General features: G+C 43.3%; 1 protein-coding gene across 2 annotated transcripts in view; it reads right to left on the bottom strand.

Annotated features, from left to right (window-relative positions):
- ablim3 (actin binding LIM protein family, member 3) overlaps positions 1-20,967 on the bottom strand; it is a 109,538-nt gene that overhangs the window by 24,296 nt on the left and 64,275 nt on the right. For both annotated transcript variants that reach the window (XM_053630458.1, XM_053630457.1), the window contains exon 7: positions 2,573-2,660. In XM_053630458.1, coding sequence (XP_053486433.1) covers positions 2,573-2,660 — 88 coding nt within the window. The remainder of the gene's footprint in view (positions 1-2,572; positions 2,661-20,967) is intronic.

Here is a 20,967-nt window from a genome sequence, read left to right as displayed (position 1 = left end):
GTGGCAACCTGTGAAGCTCTGGTGAACTCCATGCCCAAGAGGGTTAAGGGAGTGCTGGAAAATAATAGTGGCCACACAAAATATTGACACTTTGGGCCCAATTTGGACATTTTCACTTAGGGGTGTACTCACTTTTGTTGCCAGCAGTTTAGACATTAATGGCTGTGTGTTGAGTTATTTTAAGGGGACAGCAAATTTACACTGTTACAAGCTGTACACTCACTACTTTACATTGTAGCAAAGTGTCATTTCTTCAGTGTTGTCACATGAAAAGATATAATCAAATATTTACAAAAATGTGAGGGGTGTACTCACTTTTGTGAGATACTTTATCTGATTCCGCACAGCTATTGGTATTTCTGCGTGGAGTAAATGAAAATTCTGAAGTGACTCAAGAGCTGACTCGCATTGAGACTCTTTCTGGTACTTCTAAAGGAGAGGATCTTTTTTTTTTTTGCTGTTGAGAGAGTGTTAAAAAAAGAATGAATTAAAGTGGGAGAATATGGCTGGTATTACAACTGATGGAGCCCCGGCGATGGTAGGGAGGAAATCTGGTCTTGCAACATTGGTGTCTCAGAAAGTGAGTGAATGTGGGGGGAAATTAGTAAGGTACCACTGTATTTTACATCAAGAACAGCTATGTGCCAAATACATCGGGCTTGTGGATGTGATGTGTGACGTTGTCAAAACTGTGAATGATATACACTCCAAGGCGCTCTCTCACCAGCAGTTCATGGTATTGTTGGATGAGATGGATGCACAATATGGTGATGTGTTGTACCACCAGGAGGTTAGATGGCTGAGCCGAGGAAAAGTTCTCGGGAGATTTTTTGATCTGCGTGATGAGATCAGAGCTTTTCAGGAAAGCAAGATCAGTAGTATTCAAGTGCCCACGAATAAGAAATGGCTTTCTGACCTGGCCTTCCTTGTGGACGTCACAGAGCTGCTGAATGTTTTAAATGTTCAGCTCCAGGGAAAAGACCAGATTATCACCCAGCTTTTTGATCATGTCAGAGCCTTCAAACAAAAATTACTGCTGCTCAGAAGACATCTCTCAGCAGGTAACATTCACAATTATAATATTCACAATAGTTTTATGTGCAGTTATTATTAATCTTAATATTTATATTTAGTTTGCATTTATATCCAGTGGTGTCAGCTTTGGTATTTTTTGTTAATCAAGCTGATAAAATTTGTGTCAAAGTTCTCTTAAATTATCATGGATTAATTTCCTTGTTTTGTCAGTTATTTATTCTATTTGCCTCCCTCTGTTTTTACATGCCTGCTTTTCTCTTCTTTCACTCCCTGTCTCACACTGTTCCTCTCTTCTACAAATGTGTCCCAGCAAACAGGTACCCAAAGATGTGCAAACAGGCACAAGTGATGCTGTCTCTGTTTGGCAGTACCTCCCTCTGTGAGCAGACTTTCAGTCTGATGAACTGGAACAAGTGTAAACTGAGAAGCAAACCAACTGACTCTCACCTACATAATATCCTGACTTTGTCAGTAAGTCAGCTGCAGCCCAATTTGGAAAAACTTTTGAAAAATAAGGACCAGCTTCATGTCTCTCATTAGAGGTCACTGATATTGAAGGAATATGGTTGTATTGCTTATAGCCTGAATAGTTCTATTAGGCATTGAACATGTTGTACTATAAATGGGATTGTTTCTATGTTTTTATTATACTATAAGTTTCATTGAACTATAAACTCCGAAAATAAAACTGCGTTAGTTAAGCAGATTACAGACTAATGTTTCGTATTTATTTAATTATTTGTAAATATTATTAAATCATAAATGAGAAGAACCATGGCAACTTTAATTTTAATATAATACAGTTTGGTAAAATGCAACGATAACTTTCGGCCCACGGCCCTCAATTAAGTTTGATTTTTGGCCCTTCGTAGGAAAAAGTTTGGGCACCTCTGCACTAGAGGGATTGAGTTAGAGACTTCAAATTTGCTGTATTAACAGATCAGACTGTAATCTATCTGTGTGCCAAATTTAATAACCTTCCCGCAAGCGGTCCTATGGGCTGCCATAGACTTCCAGAGCAGAAGAAGAAGAAGAAGAAGAAGAAAACTAATGAAAACAACAGGGGTTTTTGCCCCTGCAGGGCAGGACCCCTAATTACGTAGGGGCCAGGAGGAAATCCATAGAGCCGTCTAAATTAGTGAACACATCCTCCATAGCTGCTTTTTTGACTGTAGTGTAAGAGAAGAACTATCTACTGTATGCCCTCTGATGACATTTTTCTGAAGGTTTCCACACTGATCTGGGGGTAGTGGTGGCTTACTGGTTAAGGCTCTGGGTTACTGATCGGAAGGTCAGGGGTTCAAGCCCCAGCACTAACAAGCTGCCACTGTTGGGCCCTTGAGCAAGGCCCTTAACTCTCTCTGCTCCAGGGGCGCTGTTTTATGGCTGACCCTGTGCTCTGACCCCAGCTTCCTGACATGCTGGGGTATGCAAAGAAAAAATTTTCACTGTGCTGTAATGTATATGTGATCAATAAAGACTTATTAATCTTGCCTGCTAACTTTAATTAGTTTAATCTCTTTGGCTGTTTCCTCACCTGTCAGGTACATCTCCTCTCCTTCTGTAAACATCAACTGACACCGGGCACAGCGAGCACAAGTAGGGTGATAGTGCTTTCCTCCAGCCTAGAGAGAGAAAGAGAAAGGTAAACATTATAATAATAACACCCATTCCTTTCTTTTTAAACCTGTAATAATTTTAAGTGCTATAATGATTGCAATATACTTTGGCATAATGCACTGACTATATTTCAGGATCTGTCTGTCATAGACCCCCCTTTTGATCACAGTTCCCATAGTGACGAATGTAATGTGCTCGTGTTTGATTTTACACGAATGTGTTCAGTCATTCTATGTTACTCCTTGATTACTTTGTCTATGTATTTACCCTGCTGTTAGTCTGTAGCAAAGTCTTATACTGCAATTTACTGTTATTAAGTCCAAGAATTGTATTCCGAGTTCTGCATCACAACATAATTCCTAGTTTTGACCCTTGCATGTATCCCTTAGTTTTGAATCTGGATTATTCTTGTTTGACATTGACTGTGTTTAGCACTTTAATTTATGGCTACGATTATGACATCATCAACACAGTGGCTCTTAGCAAACTTCTTGATCATTGCCAGGCATAAGTAATTGATGGAATACTTCTAAGCCTAATGATATTGATAATGAGCACAGTGAGTGCAACGAGGAAGCACCTCCACTCACAAGCTTGTTTTCACTGTTTATAAATTTATAAGCAATGAGAACAAGCTTGTGATTGGAGATGCTTCCTCATAACCAGTTACTTTAAACAGGGTGAAGAAACTGTATATATGTTATTTGAACATTCACTTTACAATTGTAAAGTGAATGTTCAAATAATATATATATATAGTTTCTTTACCCAGTTATGTTCAAATAAAATATATATATAGTTTCTTCACCCTGTTTAAAGGAAGTGGTTACATTATAAACATAGTATAGTCCTATTACTTGACTTGTTAGACTTTTGTTTGTACAGGCATCACAAATAAAGCTTGTAAGAAGCCAAACCTGAATTCAAATGAGTGATTAATTATCTACTTTTTTCTTCTGTAAGAATATATGTTTATATTTATACATCATTAAAGTGATCTTGACATTGTTTTTTCATTGTTTGTGTTTACATAATAAACCGCCCCCATTTCCTACCAATAATACAAATATTTATAATTGCCTATGTGTGTGTATATTACATATATACTGTATATATGCACTGCCTATGTACATAGAATCATAATTATTCTTTATTGGACAAGTACACTATAATATACAAGAAATCAAAGTTGGTTGTTGTGCTCTTGTTGTGCTTATAGATATTACACATTATATTAAGATAACGAAGAAAAGAACATAGAAATTACTGGTAATATAATATGTTTGCTATGAATAGAGCTGTTCCCGAACACCCTGTCACAGCTTCATATAGTTTTCAGTCTCTAGTAATAGTGTACTCACTTCAGCCATAAATGTTTTTCCACATGTAGCTCAGGAATTGGTCATGATTGGTCTTACCTGGTGTACAGTACATGTATAGAACAAAATATGTAAATGTAGAGAACAAATATTGAGTAATGCCTGGTTCATTACATGTCAAACAGTTTCAGAATGAGTGTGGTTGCATTTTTCAGGTTATATTCTGTATTATATTTTATAGCTTGGCTATTTCTGGAATACACTGCCATACACTGTCTTTGTGGTGTCTGAAATTTCACACTTGGGAATTCCACAATTATGTTTCATGTACATGTGAAAATGTAGCACATGCAGCTTGGGTATTGAATAAATGGATTATTTCACACATATCTCAGCATGCTTCTGAAGCTTGCATGTGTGTCCTCTTAATGAAATGACAGTATAAACTAATTGCTATGTGAAAAACCAGATGTGCAAAATGAACCTTCAATGAGCGGCTCCTGCAAAGTGGCTCCGGCTCCTACATGAGGATTTTCCCTCTTTAATTGCGTCAAACTGCCCTATGAGTATCTTTATTAAAGCACTTATTGTTAATGGAACCATCGCTGATAAGGAATTTAATATAATGTGTTTAGCAGAAACTTGGATAAAACCAAATGAGTACATAGCATTAAATGAAGTTAGTCCTCCTGGATACAGTTATATATAACTAATGTATACATTAGCCCCATCTAACTGGCAGAGGAGGAGGTGTTGCACTTATTTATAATCATAATCTAGACATCACATAAAAACCTAATCATAGATTCAACTCTTTTGAAGTTCTCTATACTTGTATAACATATGTAGCCACAAGTCGATTCTGTTAATTATTATTTACAGAGCCCCAGAGCCATATTCTGAATTCCTTTGTGAATTTGCAGATTTTATTACGAACTTGGTTGTTTCACTAGATAAAGCATTAATTGTTGGCAATTTTAATATTCATTTTGATAACCCAAAAGAACCTCTGAGAACAGTGGTTGTGTCCATTCTAGATTCAGTAGGGGTCAATCAGAATGTAATAGAATCCACTCATAATGGTGGTCATACTCTTGACCTTATATACCATACTAACATATGGATTAAATATAGAGAATATAAACACACTTCCGCAGTCTGAAGCTATACCAGACCATTATCTCATCTCATTTAAATTACATATTGATCATAAAATTTGCACCTTGCCACGCTACCGTGTCAAACGTACATTCACGTCAGCTACTGCACAGAGTTTTATCAATAACCTCCCCGAGTTATCAACGATAATTGGATCACTGTCTGATCCCAAAGGACTTGATCAGGTGACTGAATGCTTAGAGTCAACGTTCCGCTACATGCTAGATAAGGTAGCTCCACTTAAAAGTAAAATAATTTGAGAGAAAAAGCTAGCACCCTGGCATAACGATTACACACACACCTTAAAACAGACCACTTAACAATTAGAAAGTAAATGGTGTCAAACTAAATTGGCAGTATTTCAAACAGCTTGGAAGGAGAGCCAACTGTAGAAAAACTCTTAGTGCTGCTAGATCAGTATATCTCTCCACCCTAATTAAAGATAATAAAAACAATCCTAGCTTTCTATTCAGCATGGTAGCAAAATGAACTAGGAACAAATCCACCACAAACACATGCACACAATCATTATATAGTAGTGATGATTTAATTAATTTTTTCATTAGCAAAATTGAAAATATTAGACATGAAATTCAGTCTATTAATTTAAAATCAGACAGTCTTATAACTAACCATGTAGAGAATAATATAGCAATACCAGATCAACAATTAGAATGTTTTACTCCCCTAAGAGAGGCTGAACTAATCAACTCATACTAGATCCCTTACCTACTGTTACGCCACCGCCGGCAGATGGCACTGCGGCGCGGTTGCTATGCGGCTCACGTGACTCTTTGTTTTCATTTGCTTACTGCCCGAGTTCTAGTTTCTGTTTGAGGATGTCCTTGATTTAACCCAGGTGTCTTTGGTTTAGATCAATTATGTTGGGTATTTAAACCCCTCGGGTCTACGTGCACGATATTATTTGTAGTTGAGATACCTGTGTGAGAAGCATCAGTATTAACGGTGTAGCATCTAAGTTTAGCATGCTAAGCGGTCTTTGTTTTCATGTCCTGTTTCCTGCCTCGACTCTAGTCCCATGTTTTCTCACTGACTCCATATAGACCGCGTTCCCTTGTTTGTTTTGTTGATTTATTAATAAAGACAGCGCTCCTGCACTTACTTCCTGTTTATCCCTGTGTTTCGTAACAGAATATTGCGCCCGAGAAATGGAAGTAGCAGGAGAGCCCGGAGTCTGGAAATTTCTTTACTGGAACTTCCAGACAATGGACGAATACTACGCCTGGCAACGCACGCAGCAGGAGGGGTACCAAGCTGTGTTATGGAGGCAACAGGCGGCGTATGAAGCTGCGTTATGGAGGCAACAGGCGGAGTATGTGCTATGGAGGCAGCAGCGGGATTTGTGGTGGGAAGAGGCAGACTGGTTGCTCCACGGTGTGGAGGAAGCGCTTCGCCCCCGTCGCGTGGAGCGGAACAACGCTCCACCTTGCTGCCCTGAGGGAGATCCAGTCACGCTGCCCAGTCCGGAGCTGAAGGCTAGCCCAGAACTTCCCACCTGAGGTCAACATGGCGACCTCAGAGCTCCAGCCTGGGGCCTACAGGGAGGTCTCGGCTATGGAGCTCCCGCCTGAGGTCAACATGGCGACCTCAGAGCTGCAGCGTGAGGCCTACGGGGAGGTCTCGGCTGTGGAGCTCCTGCCCGCCAAGGAAGCCGTCCCGCTGCCTTGCCCGGCCAAGGAGGCTGACCCGCTGTCCTGCCCGGCCGAGGAGGCCATCCCACTGCCCTGCTCAGCTGAGGAGGCCGTCCCGCTGCCCTGCTCAGCCGAGGAACCTGTCCTGAGCACCAGTCCAGGTCCAGTCCCTCCGAGCCCCAGTCCAATTCCAGTCCCTCCGAGTTCCAGTGCCGCCGGGGATGCCCGCCTGCGTCCCAGTGCCGCCGGGGGCGGCATCCAGCATCCCTGTGCTGCCGGGGACGCCGCCCTGTGTCCCAGTGCTGTCGGGGACGGCATCCAGCGTCCTAGTGCTGCCCAGCGTTCCAATGCCACTGGGGGCGGCAGCCATAATTCCAGCGCCGCTGGGGGTGGTGCTCCGCCAGTCTGCTGCCCGGCGGAGACCGCTCGTTTTCTGTGGCAGCGAAAGACAGCTTTCCCAGGGGCCCAGGACCCCCGCTGGAGGGGGGTTTTTGGCGCTCCGGGAGAGGCGCCTTTGGAGGGGGATTCTGTTACGCCACCGGTGGCAGATGGCACTGCGGCGCGGTTGCTATGCGGCTCATGTTTTCATGTCTTTGTTTTCATGTCCTGTTTCCTGCCTCGACTCTAGTCCCATGTTTTCTCACTGACTCCATATAGACCGCGTTCCCTTGTTTGTTTTGTTGATTTATTAATAAAGACAGCACTCCTGCGCTTACTTCCTGTTTATCCCTGTGTTTCGTAACACCTACATGTTTCTTCAAACAGATTTTTCATGGAGTAAGCAAACCTTCTAAAATTTATCAATTCTTCCCTTAGGTTTTTTTTTCATGGAATAATCAAACCTTCTAAAATTAATCAATTCTTCCCTTAGGTTTTAGGCTATGTACCTAAATCACTTAACTAGCAGTTATTAAACCCCTGATTAAAAAAACTGAGTGCGACCCCTGTCAATTGTCCAGCTACAAGCCAATATCAAATTGCCAGTTTATCTCCAAGATCTTAAAAAGGCTGTAGCGCAGCAGCTATGATATACCTACATAGGAATACCTACATAGGATACCTACATAGGAATAATATTCATGAAATCTATCAGTCAGAATTTAGGCCTCATCATAGCACAGAGACAGCACTGGTTATTGTGGTATGACCTACTACTGGCCTCTGATCAGGGTTGTGTCTCCTTGCTTGTGTTACTTGACCTTAGTGCAGCTTTTGATACCATTGATAATACTATTCTCCTTGATAGACTACAAAATGTTGTTGGCATTAAGGGAACAGCCCTCTCCTGGCTCAGGTCTTATTTGACCGATCGCTATCAGTTTGTAGATGTAAATAGCAACTTCTCTACGCATACCGAGGTAAAGTTTGGTGTTCACATAGCTGAATATTTCAGCAAAGCCAGATGACAGACACCAGCTTAATAAAGTTGAGGAATGTGTACAGGACATTAGACACTGGATGCTTAACTTCCTCTTTCTTAATTCTGACAAGACAGAAGTACTTCTACTAGGACCACATAGTAGTTCAGATCACATGATAACTTTGGTGTGATGGCGGGCCCGGTCAGCGTGCATCAGCCTGGGAAGACAGTGGCTCCACACACCAGCTAAAAACCCCAGCACCTCCACATTTGCACCTGAATTAAAATAAAACACCTACTTCTTTGCACCATCTTTGCCTCCTGAGTGTTTGTGTTCTGCCTGCCTTGGCCCTGGCACCACACTGGTGGAGGATGTGGGCATAAGAACACAGAACCTTCACCCCCCAAAAAAATTTTAAAAAGAGAAGAAAAACAAAGGGAGAGAAAAGAGAAGATGGACCCTATGCTAAAATATCTGCTGGAAACTAACCTCCAGCAGCAAGTGGTGTCCCAGGAGCTGGCCCAAAGCCTGCGCGCCGCAACCCAGGAGCTGCTGGCGCTGAAGAAAACACCCTGCTCTGCCGCCTCCATCCCTCTCCCAGACCCCTGCCGAGAGGCCCCAGGAGTTCTAACCAAACTCACCTGTGAGGACGACGCTGAAGCCTTCCTAGTGACGTTCGAGCAGGTCACCAGGCATGAACAGTGGGAGGAAGAATGGTGGGCGGACCACCTTGTCGGGTTAGGCCCAGTGCACATACTACTCTTCCACCTGACCAAGCTGCTTTTTACCAAGCTCTGAAGGCTAAAATTCAGCCGGTCAACCTGTGAACTCTGCCATCCAAAGAACAGAAAGCGGTGGGGATGAAGGACACTAAGGGCCCTAGAGTGATGGTGGAGGCCCTCGAATGTGCCCTAGCCACGCTGAAGATCAGCAGGGGTGAGTGAAGGGATCATCCACTGGGGCCCCATCATGGACCCATTCCCCCGGCAGCCTGAGCAAAGCCTGCAATGGAATACAACAGGAGAGCCGCCCCGCCTATGGGACACCCAGGGATGAACCCATGCCCGGACCCCATGGCCGGACCCGGCCTCCCCACAGTGTGTCGTTATACCCTGGCTGGCTGGCTGTGCACTGCATGCGGCATCACCCCCTGACGCCCCAACCACGGCCGTAAAAGGCCTGTGCAATGATTTCTGGAGGCGTAACCAAGTTTTGAAGTTTCACAGATACCCCCTTCCCTGAGTCGACAACCTGATAGAACGTCTAGGGAGAGAGTTCATCTCCACTCTGGACCTCATGAAGGGCTACTGGCAAGTCACCTTGGCACCAGAAGCAAAGGCTAAGACCACCACTAGTGGACACTGGCAGTACCAGGTTCTCCCCTTCGGCCTCCAATGAGTGCCAGCAACATTTCACCATCTGAAATTATTGTTCTGAGGCCACCCTACGAGTTCACAGCCACCTACTAGGACGATGTCGTCATATACTGCTCCACCTGGGCTGACCACCTCTATCACCCCAGGGAAGTGCTCTGAAGACTCCAGAAGGCCGGGCTGATGGCCAACCCAAAAAAATGTCACCTGGGACTGATGGGAGCACAATATCTGGTCTACCGCATCAGCCGGTAGTTTCTTTTTCCACAAGAAAAGAAGCTGGAGGCATTGAAGGGCTACGACTACCCCTGGCCTATGACTAAGAAGCAGGTATGTGCCTTTTTGGGGCTGGCGGGGTACTATTAAAGGTTCATCCCTAATTTCTCCTCTATAGCTTCCCCCGTCTCAGATCTCACCAAGACAGGCCAATTGGAACAGGTGCGTTGGACTGAACAAGCAGAGCAGGCGTTCAAAACCCTCAAACAAGCTCTCACCAGCTCACCTGTCCTCTGGAACCCGGACTTCTCACTACCCTTCGTTGTGCACACAGATGCTTCTGAGACAGGATTGGGGGCCATCCTATCCCAAACCTTAAGTGGCAAAGAGCATCCGGTCTTGTATATCAGCAGAAAACTGACTCCAGCTGAACGGAAGCATGCTGCCATGGAACGAGAAGCCCTCGCAATAAAGTGGCCGTAGATGAACGCCAGTACTACCTAGCAGGGCAACATTTCAATCTGGTGACCGACCACGCCCCCCTACAACGAATGGCCAGGGCTAAAGACTCAAACATCAGGGTGACCAGGTGGTTCCTCTCATTGCAGGACTTCTCATGTCAGGTCCAGCATGGGGCAGGAGCCCAGCAAGGCAATGCCAACGGCCTGTCATGAATGTATGCCCTCTGGGCCCAACAACCACTGACAGTAGACTTGGAGCTACTAAACCCCTGCACCTCCACATCTGCACCTGAATTAAAATAAAACACCTACTTCTTTGCACCATCTCTGCCTCCGGAGCATCTGTGTTCTGCCTGCCTTGGCCCTGAACACCACATCTGGATTGCCTTTCTGTTTCATCATGTGCAGCAATAAAAGACCTTGGTGTGATTATTGACCCCAGTCTTTCATTTGACGCTCATGTAGATAATATTATTAGGATAGCTTTCTTTCATGTCAGAAATATTGCTAAGACATATAATGTCACTGCACGATGCAGAAAAATTAGTTCATGCTTTCGTCACCTCTAGGCTGGATTACTGTAATGCCTTACTGTCTGGATGTTCCAGTAGGTGCATAAACAAGCTCCAGTTAGTCCAGAATGCAGCTGCAAGAGTCCTTACTAGAACCAGAAAATATTACCACATCACACCTATCTTATTCACACTGCGTTAGCTCCCAGTAAAATTTCGCATTGATTATAAAATACTACTACTGACCTATGGTCACTCGACAGTACCTGAGCGAACTTTTGGTCTTTTATAATCCGCCATACCTACTTCGATAAAAAGGTGCTATTTGTTGGTACTATTTGTTGGTACCTTGAATAGTGAAGGCTACAGCAGGGGGTAGAGTTTTCTCTTACAAAGCCCCACAGTTATGGAACAGCCTTCCAATTAGTGTTCAGGACTCAGACACAGTCAGTATTTAAGGCCAGACTGAAAACTTATTTGTTCACTCAAGCTTACCATGAATAGGAATAGACCTGGCATATGGGATCTTATCAATTTACACTATGTGGCCAAAACTATGTGGACACCTGACCTTCACACACATATGTGGGCCTTCTTCAAACTGTTGCCAGAAAAATTGCTCTAGATTTCCTTTCACTAGAACTAAGGGTCCTAGATCAAGTCATATAGTGTGTATTAAAAGATAAAAGTATGATTAGTTACTGGGTCAAGCTATTTTTACACGTGTTGGCTGAAGAGTTGCAAAGTAAAATCAAGTTAAAACAATATTTGAGTAAAAGGAGTTTGAAATACAAATATAATTTAAAATGCTTGACAAAATGTATTCAGGGTATGCTGATATACTGGATTAAAACTTCCTCACATGAAAACTCAATACATAATTTAATGTGGACAATAAGTAAGTAGACCCAAGCATTTAGCATACTCAAAATACTTTTCCTACACATATTACTTCATATAAAACTAATATAATAGTTTACTTGCCACCTAGTGAACGTCTCTTCAAGTATACTTACAAATGCTAGCATAAAGTACACTAGTGGACTTCTCCAATTAGGCTGCTTATTATAGCATATCAAAATTTCATTTAGACATTATAGTATATTAAACAAAGTGTACATCGCCCCAAATACATTAGTATACTTGTAATAAATGTGGTTAAGTAAACTTTATATTAGAACTTAGCAGATATAAGCACAATGTGATTTTTATGTTGAAAGAACAGAGAGTGTATAAACACAGGTGTGAAAGAAAGAGTTTGATATTATACTAATATTATATTACATACTTTTCCTACTAAGGGGAAAAATTATTCTGATATTTTATCATTCTAAAGAATTAATGCTTTTATTTGTTCTCTAATTTGGGGGAAAGATAATGAATGACAGTTAATTTATATTCATTTTGGAGTTTGTATGATTACCTAGTTGAGAAGGCATTGATAGCTGGCTAGTGACTAATGGGAGGTGAGTTTTTCCAAAAGCTATTTATCAGTTATGTTGATCAAGAATGATTCAAGCCCTCTGCTCACCCGATTTGTATCTTTTTAAACACTGATGAGGGTTCTAGCTAGCATGCTTACGCTATCTGGTTAGTGCAAAACATTTCTGGCAGACAGGAGAACAAAAAGTCGAAGAAAAAAAAGAAACATCGGAAAAGACCAGGTGTTATATTTTTGTTCCCTCCACTATATTTTTATTTTTGTTTATGATTCCACAGAATGATTATTGTTACATGAGAATTGCTGCTTCATCAGGAAATCACAGTAAGGGTTAACTGGCTGATGGCAGCTAAAAGACAAGCTGGCACTGCCCAGGCTACGTTCTTCTGCCCATAGCTTGCAATAGCATTTTTCTACCAGAGAAATTCCAGAGTCTTACATCCTGTAGCTTTAAAATAAATCCTATGTAGCACATAGTGACACCAAATCATTCCCTTTTTGTGCAGTGTATTTCTCCCTGCTGTCTCACCTTGTTCATGCATTCAATATACTCCTTCCTCAATGCATGAACAAGGTGAGACAGCAGGGAGAAATACACAGCACAAAAAGGGAATGATTTGGTGTCACTATGTGCTACATAGGATTTATTTTAAAGCTACAGGATGTAAGACTCTGTACACTCTGGAAACTGTAAGACTCAATTCTTATCCCACTGATTTTCTAGACTCCCACATTCATCTCTTCATATTTAGCAATTGATCTTTTTACAACTGTGTCCTGCCTCAGGTCAGGTCCAGATCAGTTTGAACATTTTCTCTGATCCTGAACAAACACATTCAAGTCATGGAAATACCGGAAAAGGGACTAGAGACTACATTTCCCATCAGCCACTGCACCTCACCTGACCATGTCACATGACTGTCTGCACCTGTTCTCAATTTCACATTCATGACTGTGCACCTATATAAGCTTCATTCTGTCACTGCATCCCTAATGGCTAAGTAATGGCTCAGTGTTCTGGCAGTACCAAGCCTTTACTCCTGTTTTGCTATTCTGGTTTTATGACTTTGTTGTTCCCTGTTTTATTTGTTGTCACGATCTGGCCAGCAGAGGGCGCTGCAGCATCGGCGTGCACGAGCTGCTGGAGAGCGCGTGCACGTACTTGAAGTGCACATGGACGCTAAGACTGTGTTTACAATGGACATGTGCACTTGTTTTGGTTCCTGTTATGTCCCCGCCCGGTTCAGTTATTGGCGGAGGTGTGAGGGTGTGTTGTGAAGTGTTGCCAGCTGTAAACCATTAAGGTAATTGTGACTGGTTATTCGAACCCCTCGCATTGTCATGCATGTCGGGAGGTATTAGCGTAGAGCAGAGCACAATAGAGTAATCATGGATTAAAGGAAAGACGGAATGTATAATGGTGCCAGGCGGTAATATGTCCATGCTCTGTCTAGTTTCCTGTTCCTAGTTTCATGCTCTAGTTTAAAGAGTGTTCATGTCATAGTTTAGAGTGTTCATGCCAGAGTTTGAAGAATGTTTCATGCCAGAGTTAAACGAGTGTTTCATGCCAGAGTTAAGCGAGTGTTTCATGCCTGAGTGAAACGAGTGGTTAATGCCTGAGTGAAACAAGTGGTTAATGCCTGAGTGAAATGTCATAGTGGTGTTCTGAGTTCAGTTCTTTATACCTCATTCCTATTTAAAGGATAAATGTTTAAGTTTCAAGTCCTTTGCTTAAGTCTAAATAAAGACTGTACTCCTGCGCTTACTTCCTGTTTTGAGTCCTGTTTCGTAACAGAATACCACCCCTCACCATGGAAGTAGCAGGAGAGCACCTTATTGGGAGACGCTTGCACTACTGCCCGCGTTTCCAGTCCGTACAGTTCCCACAGAGGTTCGCCGCCGAACTCCCACCGGTGACAGCGGGACTGGGGTGCTACCGGCTGGAATTCCTCTGCAGGTGCCAGGTTTACTTCTGCAGCCTGGTGTATTCCAAGCCCACTAAGAGCCAGTGGATCGGGTTCTTGGTGTCCCGGTTTTGTGGCCCGGCCAGGGACTGGGCGGAGGAACTAGTGAGTACTGGGTCCCCCGCTCTCCATGACGTCACCCAATTCGCAGAACTTTTTGTCAAGGAGTTCTACCGGCCAGGACATCTTCGTGGTCTGGATCTGTTGGGGTGGTGGGTCAATGCAAAGCCCCAGCCTGACCCACCCTTCTACCTTTTCTACAAGTGGGTGGACATGCTAGACTCTGCAGCTCCCAAGTGGATGAACATGCCCGATTCCACAGCTTCGTGTCAGGTTTCAGTTGACGTGGTGGAGAGGACACCGAGATGCATGTCTGAGGGCTGCAGGAGGGAGACTCGGCTACAATGCCCTACCTGCAAGAAAATGGGTCTCCAGGAAGCATTCTTCTGTTTGAAGGAATGCTTCAAGAGTAGCTGGCGGGAGCATAAACAACTACACCGGAAAGCCCGTGCAGAGATCCAGCCCGAGGTCAACCTGGTGACCTCTGGGCCCCCGTCTGAGGTCAACCTGGCAATCTCAGAGCCCCCGTCTGAGGTCAACCTGGCGATCTCAGAGCCCCAGCTTGAGACTTACGGGGAGGTCTCAGCTCCGGAGCTCCAGCCCGAGGTCAACCTGGTGACCTCTGGGCCCCCGTCTGAGGTCAACCTAACGATCTCAGAGCCCCAGCTTGAGACTTACGGGGAGGTCTCAGCTCTGGAGCTCCAGCCCGAGGTCAACCTGGTGACCTCTGGGCCTCCGTCTGAGGTCAACCTGGCGATCTCAGAGCCCCAGCTTGAGACCTACGGGGAGGTCTCAGCTCCGGAGCTCCAGCCTGAGGTCAACCTGGCAACCTCAGAGCTCCGGCTACAGACCTGCGGGGAGGTCTCAGCTCCGGAGCTGCAGCCTGAGGTCAACTTGGCGACCTCGGCGCTCCAGCCAGAGACCCACGGGGAGGTCTCTGCCACCGAGAAAGCTGCCCTGCTGTCCTGTCTTGCCGAGGAGGCTGTCCCGCTGTCCTGTCCCGCCGAGGAAGCTGTCCCGCTGTCCTGTCCTGCCGAGGTAACTGTCCCGCTGTCCAGCCCCGCAGAAGACGTCTCTCCGAGCTCCAGCCCTGCTGTGGACGTCCCTCCAAGCTCCAGTCCTGCTGAGGACATCGCCCAGCGTTCCAGTCCCGCTGCGGACGTCGCCCAGCGTTCCAGTCCCGCTGAGGACATCACCCAGCATTCCAGTCCCGCTGAGGACGTCACCCCGAGCTCCAGCCCCATGGTGGACATCACCCCGGGCTTCAGCCCAGCTGGGGGCGGTCCTCCGCCTGTCTGCTGCCCGGCGGAGGCTGCCCTGTTTCCTGATACATCAAAGGACAGATTACACAGGGGCCCAGGCCGCTGTTGGAGGGGGGGTGTTCTTTGGCGCTCCAGGAGAGACGCCTTTGGAGGGGGGTTCTGTCACGATCTCGCGAGCAGAGGGCGCTGCGGCATTGATGTGCCCGAGCTGCTGGAGGACGCGTGCACGTGCTTGAAGTGCGCATGGACACTAAGACTTTGTTTACAATGGACATGTGCACTTGTTTTGGTTCCTGTTATGTCCCCGCCCGGTTCAGTTATTGGCGGAGGTGCAAGGGTGTGTTGTGAAGTGTTGCCAGCTGTAAACCATTAAGGTAATTGTGACCGGTTATTTAAACCCTTCGCGTTGCCATGCATGTCGGGCGGTATTAGCATAGAGCAGAGCACAATAGAGTAATGACGGATTAAAGGAAAGACGGAATGTATAATGGTGCCAGGCTATAATATGTCCATGCTCTGTCTAGTTTCCTGTTCCTGGTTTCATGCTCTAGTTTAAGGAGTGTTCATGCCAGAGTTTAAAGTGTTCATGCCAGAGTTTAAAGAGTGTTCATGCCTGAGTTTAAAGAGTGTTTCATGCCCAAGTTAAATGAGTGTTTCATGCCCGAGTTAAGTGAGTGTTAAATGAGTGTTTAATGCCTGAGTTAAACGAGTGTTTAATGCCTCAGTTAAATGAGTGTTTAATGCCTGAGTGAAACGAGTGTTTCATGTCATAGTGGTGTTCTCAGTTCAGTACTTTATACCTCGTTATTAGTTAAAGGATAAATGTTTAAGTTTCATGTCCTTTGCTTAAGTCTAAATAAAAATGTTACTCCTGCGCTTACTTCCTGTTTTGAGTCCTGTTTTGTAACATTTGTATTATGGCTTCTCTATTATATCCTGTTTTCTGATCACCTGACTCCTTTGCTTGCCTTTACTCTGAACTTGCCTTATGTATTGGATTTGTTTGCTGGACTTTTAATATTAAAACTACCTATACTGCATTTGCATCGGTCTCCACCTCTCTATAGTGACAGAACATGACACACGAACTATTGCACACATTGTTTTAAAAAATCTGCAAACTGAAAGAGAAAAAATAAAATTACATTTTATGTTTTTAAAAGAAATGGTTTTATGGTTGTAAAATGAAAATTCCTTAAATTAACAACTAGCCTTACAGCAGTTCTCAAAAACTGATAAATGGAAGTCTAAATATGTAAGTTTAGTATATATGGCATTTAAATTTAATTTAAAATTATATCTGCAAGAAGAGATAAACGGCCACTAGCACCAGAGTGCACAATGGGGCTGCTTTGCGAGGGGAAAGCCATTCCATTTTTTAGAATTTATATAGTTGTTCTTGACATATTTTCCTGTTGCCAGTAGGTGGTGCTATGACTATAACTTAATATTGGCATGTAGATGTCTTCAGGCCAGGATTCGTACGAGATATCAAATATATGAACTTTGGGGCAGATTGAACATTGTATGTGTGAGTTAGTGTAAAACATGTCACTTCCAGTTGCCTGCAGGTGGTGCTATGACTGAAACTAAACACTGACATGTACATGGATTCGTACCAAATAAGTGAAGTTTATAGTTACAACTTCCTGTGTCGTGGCGTTAATAGTGTGCTTTAGCACTTAGCTAAGTGGTGCTAGCATGGTGTAACATGTTTCTCGCATGTTGCTAGCATATTTACCACTTGCTGGCATATTTCAATATGTTGATAGGAGTGAATCACAGTGTAAAACATGTCACTTCCTGTTGCCAGTATGTGGCGCTATTACTACAACTGACTATTGGCATAAAGATGTCTTCAGGCCCAAACTTTTATCAAACATGTGAAGTTTGGAGCATATCGGACATGTGTATTTGAGTTATAACAACTTCCTTTTTCATGGCGAAACATAGAAATTTATGAGACCGCCACGCCCACGCCATGCAACAAAAACACAAAAAAATGCATTATTTTGCATCGTCAAGGCCTTTAGACGAGACTGACCAAATATGATGCTGATCTGATGAAATGTCTAAGAGGAGTCCGTTAAAGCAGGGGTTCCCAAACTTTTCCAGGGCAAGGCCCCCCAAATGGCATCAACATTTGACTCCCTTTTGAAAGATGTCTTTAAAACACATTAAAAATACAGACTTATGTTTTATATATATATATATATATATATATATATATATATATGTATAATATCCCCGTTTTTTTATTAATAATTACATTTTACATCTTTACATTACATTACATTAGAAATTGTTTGTGTGTGTGTGTGTGTGTGAGGTTGTCTGAGAGTGAGAATTTATTTTTCACACCAAATTGTTGAGGCCCCCCGGGCGCACCCTTGCGGCCCCCACTTTGAAAACCACTGCGTTAAAGTACGCGGCCTGGAAATGGCAAAATCTGAGAAAAATTTAAGAGATAAATCAAAATGGCTGACTTCCTGTTGGGTTTGGGTATGGGCTCAAGAGACTTTTTTTGTACATATTGGTATGGAGCCTATGAGGCACAACTATGATAAAATGGATCATCACATCAATTAATGTCATAAGACAAACGCATATGCAAAGTTTCATGGATTTTCAGCCATGTTAAGTCACTCAAAACACTGCAGGAATCTTTGAAAATCCAACATTTCATCCAACATGGCCGGCTTCCTGTTGGGCGGAGTCAGATACAACCATGTGAACTTTGTCACACTTGATGAGTGCAATGACTATGGAAAATCTCGTGCACATCAGAGCAACTTCATCCCGACCACTGCCTGCATTCGGGGGTGTTATGGAACTCCTCGACCACGCCCATGCCCTATGTAAGTATTACATTTTCACCGGTTCTGACGCATCTGCCAAGTTTCTGTATGTTTTCTGTATGTTTAGGCCCTTAAAAACACACGAATGCATGAAAAAAAATAAAATAAAATAAACACCGGAATAGCAATAGCGCTCTGCACCTTCGGTGCTCGGGCCCTAATAATAATAATAATAATAATAATATTAATAATAACTAGACCGATACATTTCCTGAAGAAAATGTGAGTGGTGCTTGCCGTGGCGAAACAGGGACAGGGCGCCAATACTTTCGAGAGCCACCCGCGTAGGGCACCAATACTTTCGAGAGCCGGACAGATAGGACGCCAATACTTTCGAGAGCCGATGGCGAAGGGCGCCGATACCTTCGAGAGCCGGACAGATAGGGCGCCAGCACTGTTAGAGCTGGCCATGTAGTGAACCAATGCTTTTTAGAGCCGACTGTCAAGGGCGCAAGTACTTTTGAGAGCTGGCCGTGCGGGGTGCCAATACTTTTGAGAGCCGGCCAGATAGGGTTCCAATATTTCTGAGAGCCGAACAGATCGGGTGCCAATACATTTTAGAGCCGAATGTGTACGGAGGCAAAACTTTTAGAGCTTTCTCTTTAGAGGGCCAATACTTTCAAAACTCAATGCAAGTCTATGGGAAATTTTCCCGAATTTGAGCTTCCGTAGCAGGAATTCCAGCATTCCGTTCGCTTATAAAATTCATAGCACACCTCTGCTCAATAAGCTGATCGATTTGACACCTCACCCGTCGATCTCCGACAAATGGTGCGGGACTAATTACGCGCCAAAAAAAAGTGGAATAATAATAGTAATAATAATAAGTTTGCAAGAGAACTATAGTAGTCCTTTTCAAGCACCACTAATAAGTATGCAAGAGAACAACAGTAATGCTTTTCAAGCACCACTACCTAGAATGGTACACATCCTAAAGAAAATGTGAGTAGTGCTTACGTGTCAAAATTCGGATCGGGCACCAATACTTTTGAGAGCCGACAGCGTAGGACGCCAATACTTTCGAGAGTCGGACTGATAGGTTGCTAGAGGGTTTTAACATGATGCTTGCATGTTTTAGCATGATGCTAACATGTTTTAGCATCATGCTAGCGTGTTTTAGCATCATGCTAGCATGTGTTACTATCATGCTAGCATGTGTTACTATCATGCTAGCATGTGTTAGCATCATGCTAGCATGTGTTAGCATCATGCTAGCATGTGTTAGCATCATGCTAGCATCATGCTAACATGTTTTAGCATCATGCTAGCATGTCTTAGCATCATGCTAGCATCATGCTAGCATGTTTTAGCCTCATGCTAGAATGTTTTAGCATCATGCTAGCATCATGCTAGAATGTTTTAGCCTCATGCTAGCATGTGTTAGCATCATGCTACCATGTGTTAGCATCATACTTTCCAATACTTTCGAGAGCCGGACGCGGAGGGCGCCAATACTTTTGAGAGCCAGCCGTGTAGTGCAGCTATACTTTTTACAGCTGCCCGTGTAGGGTGAAAATACTTTGGAGAGCCAGCCATGCGGGGTGCCAATACTTTCAAGAGCCGGCCAGATAGGGGACCAATACTTTTGAGAGCCTTCCAGATAGGGCGCCAATACTTGTGAGAGCCGGACAGATCGGGCACCAATACTTTTTAGAGCCGGACTTGTACGGAGGCAATTCTTTTAGAGCAGGCTGTGTAGGGTGCCAATTCTTTCGCAACCCAATGCAAGTCTATGGGAAATTTTCTGACCCTGAGCTTCCGTAGCGGGAATTCCGGCATTCCGATCGCTTACAAAAGTCATAGCACACCTCTCCTCACTAAACTGATCGATTTGACACCTCACCCGTCGATCTCCGACAAACGGTGCGGGACTAGTTACGCGCCAAAAAAAAAGTGGAAGAAGAAGAATAATCGTTATAATAATAAGTATGCCGAATAACAATAGTAGTGCTTTTCAAGCACCACTAATAATAATTATAATAATAAGTATGCACAAGAACAATTGTAGTGCTTTTCAAGCCCCACTAATAATTATAAGTATGCCAAATAACAATAGTAGTGCTTTTCAAGAACCACTAATAATAATAAGTATGCCGAATAACAATAGTAGTGCTTTTCAAGCACCACTAATTATAATAAGTATGCCGAATAACAATAGTAGTGCTTTTCAAGCACCACTAATTATAATAAGTATGCCGAATAACAATAGTAGTGCTTTTCAAGCACCACTAATTATAATAAGTATGCCGAATAACAATAGTAGTGCTTTTCAAGCCCCACTAATAATTATAAGTATGCCAAATAACAATAGTAGTGCTTTTCAAGAACCACTAATAATAATAAGTATGCCGAATAACAATAGTAGTGCTTTTCAAGCACCACTAATTATAATAAGTATGCCGAATAACAATAGTAGTGCTTTTCAAGCACCACTAATTATAATAAGTATGCCGAATAACAATAGTAGTGCTTTTCAAGCACCACTAATTATAATAAGTATGCCGAATAACAATAGTAGTGCTTTTCAAGCACCACTAATTATAATAAGTATGCCGAATAACAATAGTAGTGCTTTTCAAGCACCACTAATTATAATAAGTATGCCGAATAACAATAGTATTGCTTTTCAAGCACCACTAATAAGTATGCACAAGAACAATAGTAGTACTTTTCAA

This window comes from Ictalurus furcatus, chromosome 8, assembly GCF_023375685.1.
Source record: "Ictalurus furcatus strain D&B chromosome 8, Billie_1.0, whole genome shotgun sequence".
NCBI classification, from domain to species: Eukaryota; Metazoa; Chordata; class Actinopteri; order Siluriformes; family Ictaluridae; genus Ictalurus; species Ictalurus furcatus.
Note: the sequence above shows the minus strand (reverse complement) of the source record. Positions and strands in the feature narration are given on the sequence as shown.